General features: G+C 47.1%; 1 protein-coding gene across 1 annotated transcript; it reads left to right on the forward strand.

Moving 5' to 3' along the window:
- Positions 1 to 6,892: 6,892 nt before the first annotated feature.
- Positions 6,893 to 12,677, forward strand: LOC122690623 (small integral membrane protein 10-like protein 2A). Its single transcript, XM_043897503.1, has 2 exons — positions 6,893 to 7,655; positions 9,215 to 12,677. Exon 1 carries the CDS (start codon positions 7,085 to 7,087, stop codon positions 7,319 to 7,321), a length of 237 nt encoding a protein of 78 aa, XP_043753438.1. The 5' UTR covers positions 6,893 to 7,084; the 3' UTR covers positions 7,322 to 7,655; positions 9,215 to 12,677.
- Positions 12,678 to 13,185: the final 508 nt, after the last annotated feature.

The following is a 13,185-nucleotide window of genomic DNA, read 5'->3' on the forward strand; positions in this document are numbered from 1 at the left end:
GCCTTGAGTTGTTTATTCATTCTTCATTATTTGTTTAATGTCTCCCTTTCCTCCAGACACTGTCTCATTTCTCCATTTTTCTTAGCATAGTGCTTGGCTCTGGAGTAAGCCCTCATCAGTTTTTATAGACTGACTGATAAACTGACCAGTGGACCCATCATGCTATGTGGTATCTGCCTATTCCCTTGGCCATATCCCTCTTATTAGAAGTTCAATGAAGGCAAGACCTTGTCTGCCTTGCTCCCTGAATCAGTCGAGACCAGTCAGTTTAAAAGAAAGCATTATAGGCATTTCAAGAAGGAAAAAAACCTAATGCTGGAATTAGATATTGACTAATCTGTTTAAGGATTAGCAAGAAGAGATAAGAAAGCCTTCCTCAGTGATCAGTGCAAAGAAATAGAGGAAAACAACAGAATGGGAAAGACTAGAGATCTCTTCAAGAAAATTAGAGATACCAAGGGAACATTTCATGCAAAGATGGGTTCGACAAAGGACAGAAATGGTATGGACCTAACAGAAGCAGAAGATATTAAGAAGAGGTGGCAAGAATACACAGAAAAACTGTACAAAAAAGATCTTCATGACCCAGATAATCACAATGGTGTGATCACTCACCTAGAGCCAGACGTCCTGGAATGTGAAGTCAAGTGGGCCTTAGGAAGCATCACTACGAACAAAGCTAGTGGAGGTGATGGAATTCCAGTTGAGCTATTTCAAATCCTGAAAGATGATGCTGTGAAAGTGCTGCACTCAATATGCCAGTAAATTTGGAAAACTCAGCAGTGGCCACAGGACTGGAAAAGGTCAGTTTTCATTCTAATCCCAAATAAAGGCAATCCCAAAGAATGCTCAAACTACTGCACAATTGCACTCATCTCACACACTAGTAAAGTAATGCTCAAAATTCTCCAAGCCAGGCTTGAGCAATACGTAAACCGTGAACTTCCAGATGTTCAAGCTGGTTTTAGAAAAGGCAGAGGAATCAGAGGTCAAATTGCCAACATCTGCTGGATCATCGAAAAAGCAAGAGAGGTTCAGAAAAACATCCATTTCTGCGTTATTGACTATGCCAAAGCCTTTGACTGTGTGGATCACAATAAACTGTGGAAAATTCTGAAAGAGATGGGCATAGCAGACCATCTGACCTGCCTCTTGAGAAACCTATATGCAAGTCAGGAAGCAACAGTTAGAACTGGACATGGAACGACAGACTGGTTCCAAATGGGAAAAGAAGTAAGTCAAGGCTGTATATTGTCACCCTGCTTATTTAACTTATATGCAGAGTACATCATGAGAAATGCTGGTCCGGAAGAAGCACAAGCTGGAATCAAGATTGCCAGGAGAAATATCAATAACCTCAGATATGCAGATGACACCACCCTTATGGCAGAGAGTGAAGAGGAACTGAAAAGCCTCTTGATGAAAGTGAAAGAGGAGAGTGAAAAAGTTGGCTTAAAGCTCAACATTCAGAAAACTAAGATCATGACATCTGGTCCCATCACTTCATGGGAAATAGATGGGGAGACAGTGGAAACAGTGTCAGACTTTTTTTTTTTGGGTTCCAAAATCACTGCAGACGGTGACTGCAGCCATGAAATTAAAAGATGTTTACTCCTTGGAAGGAAAGTTATGACCAACCTAGATAGCATATTGAAAAGCAGAGACATTACTTTGCCAACAAAGGTCCGTCTAGTCAAGGCTATGGTTTTTCCAGTGGTCGTGTATGGATGTGAGAGTTGGACTGTGAAGAAAGCTGAACACCGAAGAATTGATGCTTTTGAACTGTGGTGTTGGAGAAGACTCTTGAGAGTCCCTTGGACTGCAAGGAGATCCAACCAGTCCATCCTAAAGGAGATCAGTGCTGGGTGTTCATTGGAAGGACTGACGCTGAAGCTGAAACTCCAATACTTTGGTCACCTCATACAAAGTGTTGACTCATTGGAAAAGACCCTGATGCTGAGAGGGATAAGGGGCAGGAGGAGAAGGGGATGACAGAGGATGAGATGGCTGGAGGGCATCACTGACTCGATGGGCATGAGTTTGAGTAAACTCCGGGAGTTGGTGATGGACAGGGAGGCCTGGAGTGCTGCGACTCATGGGGTCGCAAAGAGTCGGACACGACTGAGCGACTGAACTGAACTGAACTGAATCTGTTTAAGGTCTGGAGGAGCAAAGGTCAAGGACTATGGATACCACAAAGAAATTAGCACAGTGCAAGAACTGTGCCGAACCCATAGAGCTTTCCTGATACCCCAGTGCTGGAGACTGACAGGTAAGGGTGCAATTCAGGAAAGCTGCAGGAACCTCCACCCCTTAAGCCTGCAACTAGTCTGCCACCACCAATATTAGAGAAAGAATGCATTCCTTCTGGCCTCCACATCTTGCAGCAATGCCTCTCAGAGAGACTGTGATTAGAACCTTGCCTGCAAGTGGTTATGGGCATGAGAATGGGACCAAATGCAAACAAAACCCAGAAGTAATGACTTGCTTGAGTAAAGTGTGTTGGTCTTATGGGCATGCAACATTTTAGGAATGGCTGATACCTGCCTTTTATATTCTGACTCCCTTTATGGATCCCAAAGGTAATTTATCATGGACTTATTTCTTTATCACTACTACTATTTATTAAGTGCTTACATCACTATGCCTTCCAGTCGGTCTGCCAAATACTTTCCATTTATATATTCATTTAATTAATATTTGTTGAATGCTATGAGCCAGATAACTCTTCTGAGCCCTTAGAATATATCAGTGAACAAAGAGAGAAACCTTGGTCCTTAGAACTAACCTTCTTGTGGTGGGGGAAGGGTAGATGATAACATAAAATGGCATGTTACTTAGCCTTCTACTCAAAGTGTGGTCCAGGACCTCAGGGTTTATTCTTGCCTTCCTTCTTGCTTACTTGCAACTTCTTTTTCTGACAGTGAAGAACCTGACTTCCAACGTCCTGTGTAGGTATTTTTATTTTTACCAGAATAGTGCTTTATTATAGGTCTCATCCTGTTTCTTACTTTTTTCATTTGCACTGGTCAAGATCTGCCTATGTTGCTGTGTGTATGTCTAGTCTCTTACTTCCAACTACAGCATACTATTTCATCATGTGTATCCCCCTGTCTTACTGACTTGTAACGTTCTTTGCAGAAAAAAATATGTTACCACCAAAAAGAGCTTAAGCAAAGACCTCATCAACAGTCGCTAGGGAGAATCAACCTCAATGCCTTTGCAATCGCTGTTTCCTCAGCCTGGAATGCTCTTCCTCTAGCTTTTCCATGGCTATTTCTTTCCCACAACCCTTTGGATTTCAGCTCAAATGTAATCTTAGAGTTCTTTTCCCTGACAGGTTTCTATAAAAGTGTTCTCTCCTTCTACCATGAAACATCCTATCACATACTCAGATACTCCTCTATTCTCTTTATGTCCTGGTCATTAGCTGAAAAATCTCATTTACTGATTTATTTACAAATGTACTGCCAGTCTCCCTCAACTCAAACATCGGCTTCTTTTTAATTTCATTCTTACACTTTTTAATGTTCAGGATTCCATAAAATGTTGAGTTTCCAGAAAATAGGGTTAGTCTCAGGGCTGTCACATGAAGCTCCTTGGGTTGTGTGCTGCATATTTACATCGTATTCTGTTGTGATTGCTTAGGCTTCCAGGGGAAATTGCTAGGAGGCCTGGAGATGTGATTCCTGACTGGTCCTTCAGGAGCAACTCTCAGAGTCACATCTCCAAACCTGCCCATCTTGGAAGCCTGCTCTGCCAATCAGGAAGGTGGGGAGGAGAATCCGCTGGATTTATTCATTGGCACTTTCATCTCAGGATCTGGAAGCTGTCACTTGCCACCACCACCGCACGTGCCTCTCAGCTCCCAGGAAGCTAATGGTTGGTCACTGAGAAACTGGTACAGAAAAATCAACATCTCCATGACTACACTTGCCAGCATTTTTTTATGTCAATTTATTGAGGGCAAGGATTCTGTTGGCATTGTTCTCTTCTATGTTTCTAGCACCTAGAACAATTCTTGGCATTAAAGAATAACTGAATGAAAGAAAGGTAATGTTCTGGGCAATTCCAGATGACCTATAGGGAGGATATGTTTCATAACCAAGGTGAGTCAGACCAAATCAGAATATTTTACTTTCCCACTTGTCCCTTACTCAACAGAATTCGTCCCTACTCCTGATAGTGTTGGTGTTATACAGCAGGCTGTAAACAGAGGGGTATTTCTCAGAAGATAACATGGTTCAGTCCTTAACCCTTCCTCATCCTGATTTTGTGACCTACCCTTAGGGCTTAGGCTATGGCAATAACTTGCAAGTAAAATCACCCGATAACTTGGAGTTTCTGTGATACTGGTGACATTATCTCCTCAGTGTAAGTGAAATGCAATCCGTAGCAAAATGATGTTTTAAAGCTACAAAAGGTCTTTTGCCAATAAATAATCTACTAATGTTTGCAGAAACAACTCTCTAAACTTACAGTAGCATTGCTTTTAACTTTATTTATTTATTTATTTATTTGGCTATGTTGGGTCAGTTGCGGCATGCAGGATCTTTGTTGCATCATGTGGGATCTTTTGCAGGACACAGTCTCTCTAGTTATGGCACATGGGTTCATTGTTCTGCAGCATGTGAGATCTTAGTTCCCTGACCAAGGATCGAACCTACGTTCCCTGCATTTAAAGGCAGATTCTAACCACTGGACCGCCAGGGAAGTCTCTCTCCTTCACTTCTGAAGGATGTATTCACAAATATAGAATTTGGATATACATTTATGGGTGGTAAACTGAACCACAGATTAATCTTGGTCCATACCACTTCTTTCGGTGTCCTTGATGCTTCAAGTTTGCCTTTTTTCCCTTGACCATGTAGGTAGGACAATTGTCTAATCAGTGTATGTAAATCTGTTGGCTTTCTTAAGAAGTCACATGGATGCCATAGAGATGTTCAAGTGTGCTGAACAGGCATTTTGAGAAAGCCTTAATACTCAGATCAGCCCTCCTTGTGAAACTGGGATGGAGTCGTGGTGACTACCTCTTAAAGACAAGTTTTAAAGTTATGACTAAAAGGAGACATGAGGATTTTTCCACTTCTTTAAATAGTCTTGAAAACATGGTCAAGTTTGGGTTGGACTTGGTTTAGAATAAAGATGAAATGAAGCTACAAAGGGGCTTTTAAACACACCAGTAAGAAATGCCATGTATGAGGGCAGATGAAAACCTGAGTGATTTCTGTGCAGTATCCAGGGCAAACACAGGATTAAGACAAGTGTTTAGAAATCACTATAAGGTATGAAGAAGTTTAGTACATGCCGCCTCAAAATATGCCACTTCAGTTATACTGATTATTTTTAGCTGAAGTCATCTGAAAAAGGAGAAGGCAATGGCACCCCACTCCAGTACTCTTGTCTGGAAAATCCCATGGACAGAGGAGCCTGGTAGTCCATGGGGTCTCAAAGAGTCAGACATGACTGAGCGACTTCACTTTCACTTTTCTGACAAAACAACTTTTTCTTAAATCCCTTTATTTGCCTAAAGACAGATCTTCCAAAAGGAACTCAATAGTCATAAATCCCCTCCTTGGAAGTTTCAACAACCAGGAAATATTGACTCTTACCACAGGAGAACTAGAAGTCCTTCAGTCATGTCTGACTCTTTGTGACCCCATGGACTGTAGCCTACCAGGCTCCTCCATCCATGGGATTCTCCAGGCAAGAATACCAGAGTGGGTTGCCATTTCCTTCTCCAGGAGATCTTCCTGACCCAGGGATTGAACCCAGGTCTCCCACATTGTAGGCAGACACTTTACCATCTGAGCCACCAGGGAAGTCAAGGAGAGCTAGAAGTCAACACCAAACCCAGACAACTCTGTCTCAAACTATCAAATCTCCCATCTATGCTTCTAAGGAGTCATTCATTTTTCCATAAATCATTTACTGTCTCCTAGACTGCCTATATCCTCCCTCCCCTATCCTTGGCAAAGTGGTATTATAAGATCTCAAGTCTCACTGTCTTTCTGGGTATATTTTTCTTATGATGCCCATGCTGAAATAATATTAAAAATTAAGGAGTGTATATACATTTTTTGTAAATCTGAATGTTGTCAGTTTTTTTTCATTGACCTATGAAGTGTATATAGCTAAGAGAGTAGAGGGAAAGTCTTTGCTCCCCAACAGGTAAAAAGTAAGGACAATAGGGCAATTCAAGAATAGAGAAATACACAGCATCAAGCAAATATACCAGAGAGGGAAAAAATGTGCGTGTGGATTTGGTGAAACTCCATAGTGCAGAGTTACCAGGGGAAAAAATTATGAATTAAAGAAAAGTTGGGGCTTCCCTGGTAGCTCAGAATGTGAAGAGTCCGCCTGCAAAGCAGGGACCTGGATTCCATCCCAGGGTCGGGAAGATCCCCTGGAGATGGAAATGGCTACCCACTCCAGTATTCTTGCCTGGAGAATTCCTTAGACAGAGGAACCTGGCGGGCTATATATTCCATGGGGTCGCAAAGAGTTGGACACGAGTGAGCGACTAAAACACACACACACATACACACACTGTGGGTTGACTGACCCGGTTTTCTGCGGAGACAGAGAGGGAAGAGGATGGTGCAAAGGGGCAGAGAGCTCCGGGTGGGCTTTCCTTGCAGAATAGCGCACTCCGCAAAAGGATCCCTGGAGGGCAGCGCCTTCCGAACCATTCAGGCCCTCCGGCTCTCTTCTTGGGAGTCCAGGAGGAGGCGGGGCTTGTCGGAGGGGCGGATCCCGAGGGTGGGGCAGAGTCGCTGGCAGCGGTTCTGTGGTACCCGGCAAGGGGCGGGGCCACGTTAGGGGTGGAACTGCGCTGGCAGTCGCTAATGTGCGTGCAGGCGAGGGGGCGGAGCTGTGGCTGGGCAGCTCAGGCCTGGCCTTGGATGTGGCAGAGGCGGCAGTGGGAGACCACCCCCCGAGGGGAGACCGAGGTTAGGGCGCGGCGGGGAGGGGCGGGGTGGGACGGGACTGCTGTCTGCCAGGAGCTCCAGGCATCGAGTCCACCTGCCCGCCAGCTCGTGCTGCGGTCGATCCGCGGAGCCCGCGCCGGCCCGGGCCCATGGCGGCGTCGGGGGTTCTGTCTGCCGCGGCGGCAGCAGCGGCCCTGTCGGGCGTGGCAGTGCGGCTGGCGCGCTCAGCCGCGATGCGCGGCTCGTACGGTGCCTTCTGCAAGGGGCTCACGCGCACGTTGATCACCTTCTTCGACCTGGCCTGGCGTCTGCGCATGAACTTCCCCTATTTCTACATCGTGGCCTCGGTGATGCTCAACGTGCGCCTGCAGGTGCGGATCGAGTGAACGCCCACTACCACCTCCGCCCGGCCGCGATGGCAGGGGCATCGGCATGAAGGGTCATGGGGCCGCGGGCCGCCGGGACATGCCAAAGAAGGGGCGGCCCAGGCCTCTAGGCCCTAGACCTCCGCGGAGGACGCAGCCACAGAGCCCCGGCTCCGGCCAGCCACGTCGCGGCCGGTGACGAACTGCACAGAAAACTAGCGAAAAGGGCCCTTTCCGTCGAACTCGAGAAAATTATCTGAGTGCAGCCGACCTGTTGCCTCACTTTGGCCGAAGAGGGGAGCAGAAGGAAGAAATTCTTCAATAGGAACATGAATGACTGACCCTGACCCAAAAGGTAGGAAGCCAGAGGTTGGACTTGCTGGCTGGAGGGAGGCGGTTGCCATGATATCTAGATGTCCAGCCCCTGGGCGGCTTGGAGGAGGAAGGGACCCGTGGAAGCCAGCCTGGAAAGCTGCCGAGCCGAGGGTAGGCAAGGCAGGGTGCACACAGGCCCTCCGGACTCCCTTGTCATATTTCCAACTTGGGGATGAGAGGCGGCTGCCTGGGCATCTCCAAGGGTCAGCCCATCACCTCGGCCCATGGCCCCGGTAGTGTCACCTGAACACGGGGGGATGGAGGGAAATGGCCCCGGAGAGGCCCGGAAAAAGCCCTAGAATAGAGCGCATGCTGGCCCACTTGTCCTCCACCCATCAAGAGGCAGCCTGGAAGGCTGGTTGTGTTCTTGGCCCAAGCCCAGGTCTGTCTCTTTCTCAGCCCTTCACAAGACTTCCTCCTGGTGGGTCTCTGGGACTGCTCTCTGCCTGCTCCTGCTGTCTCTGTTGCTCCTCTCCACCCTCCAAAGCTTTGCATCAGGGGACAGGGAAGAGTGGGAAAGACGTGTTCCTCCCAGCCCTGCCCCGTCTCAGCCACGCTCCCTCCACCTCCTACCAGTGCCCTCCTGGTGCCACAGAATGCGCTGCTCCAGTCCTGGACAGCCTCCAGCAGCCCCTGTGTCCCAGAGGATTTGGGAAAGTAGGGGTCTCCTTGAGTGGAGGGCAGCTGTCAGGCTGGGTTGGGAGAGCAGTTGGAGAAGAGGCTTGTAGGGTAGGCGACAGCTGGGGAGACGGGGACATCTCTGGGTGAGGAGGCAACTCTCAAGTCCCCATGTTTTTCTTGCAGGAACTGGTGTTATAGAAGGTGAACTGCCCCTTCTGTGGTCTTGTTGAGAGAGTCAAATCCCTGCCTGGGGCACCCCTGACCCTAGAGCTGCCTGGGGAGCAGCCAAGAGAAGGGCCTGACACCCCGAGGAGAGGAAGGGCCTTCCAGGCAGAGAGTCTGAGGGGAGGGGTGGCCTGGTGATCCAGTACTGGCATGAGGAAGGAAGGATGGAGCTAGAGACACTCTGGGGGAGCTCTTTTCTCCCCACCTGCTGGGCTCTGGGAAGGGAGACATTTGCCCTTGTCACATAGATCAGAAGTGGGGGAGCTGAACCTGCCTCTGGGCCTGCATTCCCCACCTGCCCCCCAGTCTCTGGGAGACCTGGCACAGTGGGATGGGGGAGGGGAGCACAGGCTCCCAAGGGACCTAGAGAGAAAGGCCCGTGGTAGGGAAGGGGGGTGTATGGCAAGTCACAGGGAAGAACCGGGGGGCAGTCTGAGCTGAGATGGTCACAGGAGAGATGAGTCCCAGAACCCCTTGGGGAGCAAGGCCCTCACACACGGTCAGGCCTCCCCACCCCAATCCAAGCCCCACCCAAGGCTTAACCAGGAGTTCCTTGGTGTTGAGTGGCATAGGCCTCTCAATTTGGGTGGGGGTGTTGGCTGGCTCCTGGGGCCGAGTGTAATCGGAGGGAAGGGATACATGTGGGTGGAGTGGAGCTGAGATCCACGTGTGACCCCATGTCTCTGTCCCCAGGCTGCCCCTCCTGCTAGGATCTCACAGGAGCAGCTGCTCTGGATGGGCCTGCAGCGGTCCTGGCTGTGCTGCTGACTGGTGCACCAGGAGTGGCACTGAGGGGAGCCGGGAGAGGCCCTGGCCCTCACCCCTCATCCCAGATCCACATCTGCTCCCTCACTGATTGCTCGGGGTCCTGGTCCTCAGTTCCTGGGACTAAGAACCACAGCAGCATGGTTGCCTCCGGGACAGAGGGGCAGAGCCTCACACCATGTGCCCTCCTCAACCACCCAGGTCCCGGCTGAAGATCTCTGCCTGCCTCACCCTGAGGCCTGAGGCGGCACCCAGGCTACCACATGTCCCCTGCAAATTCCCACAGATGGAAGGGTCCTGATGGCTTCCTCCCTTGTGCCAAGTTGCCTGGAAACCCCTGGTCCTGGTGGCCCCTCCTCCTCCCCAACTGTGTCCCTCCAGGACCACTTCCGGGAGCCTGCCAGCCTTCGGACTGCATCCCTGGAGCTCTGGGGACAGCCTCTGAGAGACTGTGACGTGGGGCTGCAGGGGAGGAGAGGAGCGGAGGACCAGGGGCCTCCTTGGGGCTGATGCATAAATGTGTGCGCTTTTCAAGTTCATATCTCATCCTCTGGGTCACTGGATCCCCAGCTGTAGCCTCTTCCTGGGCCATTTTGAGAGGGCCTGCAGAGGGCACTAGGGAGGGTCTTTACTTAATATGTGTGTGCCAGTGTGTGAATATGTGTGTGAGTGCTCATGTTGAGTGCACGTGTGAGTGTGAGGATGTGTGTGCAAGTTTGCATGCACATGCATGAGGGCTTGAGTTTGTGAGTGTGGGGATGTGTGTGTGGATGTGTGAGTGTGGATGAGTGTGTGGATATGAGTGCAAATGCATGAATGCATGGATGTCTGTGTGTGAATGTGCAGGTGTAAGAGTGTGTGTGTGGGTGTGAATACATGTGTCAGTGTGAATGCATGTGTGTGAGTGCACTAGTGTGTGAGTGCTTATGCACACAGGAGTGGCTGTGCGTTGCAGAAGGCGCTGAGCTGTTTAGTGGGTGTGCTCTGGGGGACGGGCATCCTGTCCTCCCCAGGCTCCCAGCTCTGTTGGAGCTGCCTGGGCCCTGGGAGGCCGCTTCCCAAAGTGGAGAAAGTATGTTGGAGATTCAGGGGCCCCAGGCTCAGAGACCCATCATCATCTGCAGAGAATTCCCCTCTCCCCATGGGGCTCTGGCTGGGGCTGTCTGCCCCCAAAGGTATTGGCCGTGGGAGGGGCAGGGACACGTCCTCAGCATGTGTTCCTGCCACTGCTTTTCTTACCATTTTGATCTTGAGTAGTTTGCTGCTTCTGCTTTCCCGCTTCTTCCTCATCTCCTCACTGGGCCTCTGCTGCTCTCTATGCACTTTATTTATTTGCAGTCTCTTTTTCAGGTAGTGGAGGTTCTACGCCATCACTGACTTGAATAAGACAGCTTTCCCTTTTCTGTGTGTGATGAACTCTGCACCAGTCAGCGCAGTCTGGTCAGAGAAGTGTTCTTGTTGCAAGTGTTGTCAAATCTTGTGTCTATCTAAGTTAATAAAAAAATTATTTGAGTTCAATGAAAAAAAAACAGAGGCCTCTTGTTTCTGGTGTGGTGCCCCCTTGGAGGAGAGGGGCTGTTGGACCCCACTCTGGTGGCCAGAAGCTGGGGGAGGGGAGCATCCTGAGGGCTATAATTGGGTGGGGTCATGGCAGGAAACCAATGAATGTTATACTTCATATTAATAGAACAAAGGGATAATACATAATCATTCCAAAAGATTTAAAAAATGGATTCGGTGAAATTTGATACCCATTCGTGATTTTAAAATCTTTTAACAACATTAGAATTGTTAGGAACTCATTCTCGTGGCAAATAGTCTATAAAAAAACCTCAGTATACATAATATTTAATGGTAAAAGAATGTTCCTAATATTGGGAACAATTCATGGTGTCTATTATTGCCATTTCTATTCATCATTGTACTGGAAGCTTGAGCAAATGGAATAAGCCCCCTACCCTGACAAAATAAATCCATCTTGATTGGATAGGAAGAAATAAAGCTTTATTTATTCACAAATCATCCTGTATGGAGAAAATATCAAGTAAAGCACAGACAAAAAAGCTACTAGACCCATAAACAAATTTAGCAAGGCCAACAGGACACAATATCAACATCAAAATATCAATTATACTTGTACATACTAGCACCAAAAATTCCAAAAATGAAATTAAGAAAGCAACTAGATACACAATAGCCCTCAAAAGAATAAAACATTAGGGATAAATCCCATAAAATATGAATAAGACCTGCAAACTAAAAATTACTAAAAAATTATAAGACATAGCTGAGAAAATTTAAACTTAATAAAGGTAGTTCATGGATTGGGAGACTCAGTATGGCAACCTTCCCCAAGTTTATTTGTAGATTGAGCCCAATATCTACCAAAATCTCAGCTGAATTTCCTGTAGAAAATGGCAAGCTGATCTTAAAATGTATGCGGAATATACATTTATATCACCTTAAACAGCCAAAACATTTTGAAAAAGGAAAACAGAGTTGAAGGATTTATCATACCTATTTCAGAAGTCATAAAGTCACAGTAATCAAGACAGTATGAATCTTGTACAAAGATAGTCATGTAGATCAGTGGAACAGATTGAGAAAGTATGAACAAATCCTTAAATTTATGATGAAATGGGTCTTCTATTATGGCAAAATACACATAACAAATGTTGCCATTTTAACCATTTTAAAGTATAGAATTCAGTAGCATGAAGAACATCCCCAATGTGTAACCATCACCATTATCTAATTCTAGAACATTTCCATCACCACAGATGAGAACACCATGTGCATTAAGTGTCAGTCTTCATTACCTCCCTACCCCACTCCTTGGCAAATACAAATATGCTTTCTGTCTCTATGTATATGCTTTTTATGGGTATTTCATACAAATGGAATCATATGATATGTAACCTTTTATGCCTGGCTTCTTTAACTTAGCATAATATTTTGTAGTTCATACACATTATTGTATGTATCATTCACATTGTCTGTAGTACATTCACATTATTGTATGTTCCTTTTAATGGCTGAATAATATTCCATTTTATGGATATATGACATTTTATTTATCCATTCATATGTTCATGGACATTTGTGTTGTTTCTACCTTTTCGCCATTGTGAATAGGGTTACTATGGACATTCAAGTACAAGTTTTGTTTGAACACCTGATTTCAATTTTGGGGGTCCACAACTAGGAGTAGAATGGCTGGATCACATGTTAATTCTGTGTTTAACTAATTGAAGAACCCACCAAACTGTTTTACATAGAGGCTGCACCATTTACAGTCCCACTTAATAATGTATGATGATTCCACACTTTCTCCAACAGTTGTTATTTTTCTTTTCTAATTTATGGTTATCCTAGTATGTGTGACGGAGAAGGCAATGGCACCCCACTCCAGTACTCTTGTCTAGAAAATCCCATGGACGGAGGAGCCTGGTGGGCTGTAGGTCCATGGGGTCGCTAAGAGTCAGACACGACTGAGCGACTTCCCTTTCACTTTCATGCACTGGAGAAGGAAATGGCAACCCACTCCACTGTTCTTGCCTGGAGAATCCCAAGGACAGGGGAGCCTGGTGGGCTGCCGTCTATGGGGTCGCACAGAGTCGGACATGACCGAAGCGACTTAGCAGCAGCAGCAGCAGTAGCAATATGTGTGAAGCAGTAATTTTCATTTGCATTTCCCTGAGGCTAATGATGTGAAATTGGACTTCCTGGTGGCTCAGACAGTAAAGAATCTGCCTGCAATGCAGGAGACCAGGGTTTGATCCCTAGGTTGGGAAGATCCCCTGGAGAAAGTAATGGCTACCCACTCCAGTATTCTTGCCTGGAGAATTTCATGGACAGAGGAGCCTGGTGGGCTACAGTCCCTGGAATTGCAAAGAGTT

The sequence above is a fragment of the Cervus elaphus genome, chromosome X (genome assembly GCF_910594005.1).
Source record: "Cervus elaphus chromosome X, mCerEla1.1, whole genome shotgun sequence".
In the NCBI taxonomy this organism is placed as follows: Eukaryota; Metazoa; Chordata; class Mammalia; order Artiodactyla; family Cervidae; genus Cervus; species Cervus elaphus.

What these genes read in the sequence shown, in the direction of transcription:
- LOC122690623 (XM_043897503.1), top strand. Translation starts at nt 7,085, where the DNA reads ATGGCGGCGTCGGGGGTTCTGTCTGCCGCGGCGGCAGCAGCGGCCCTG.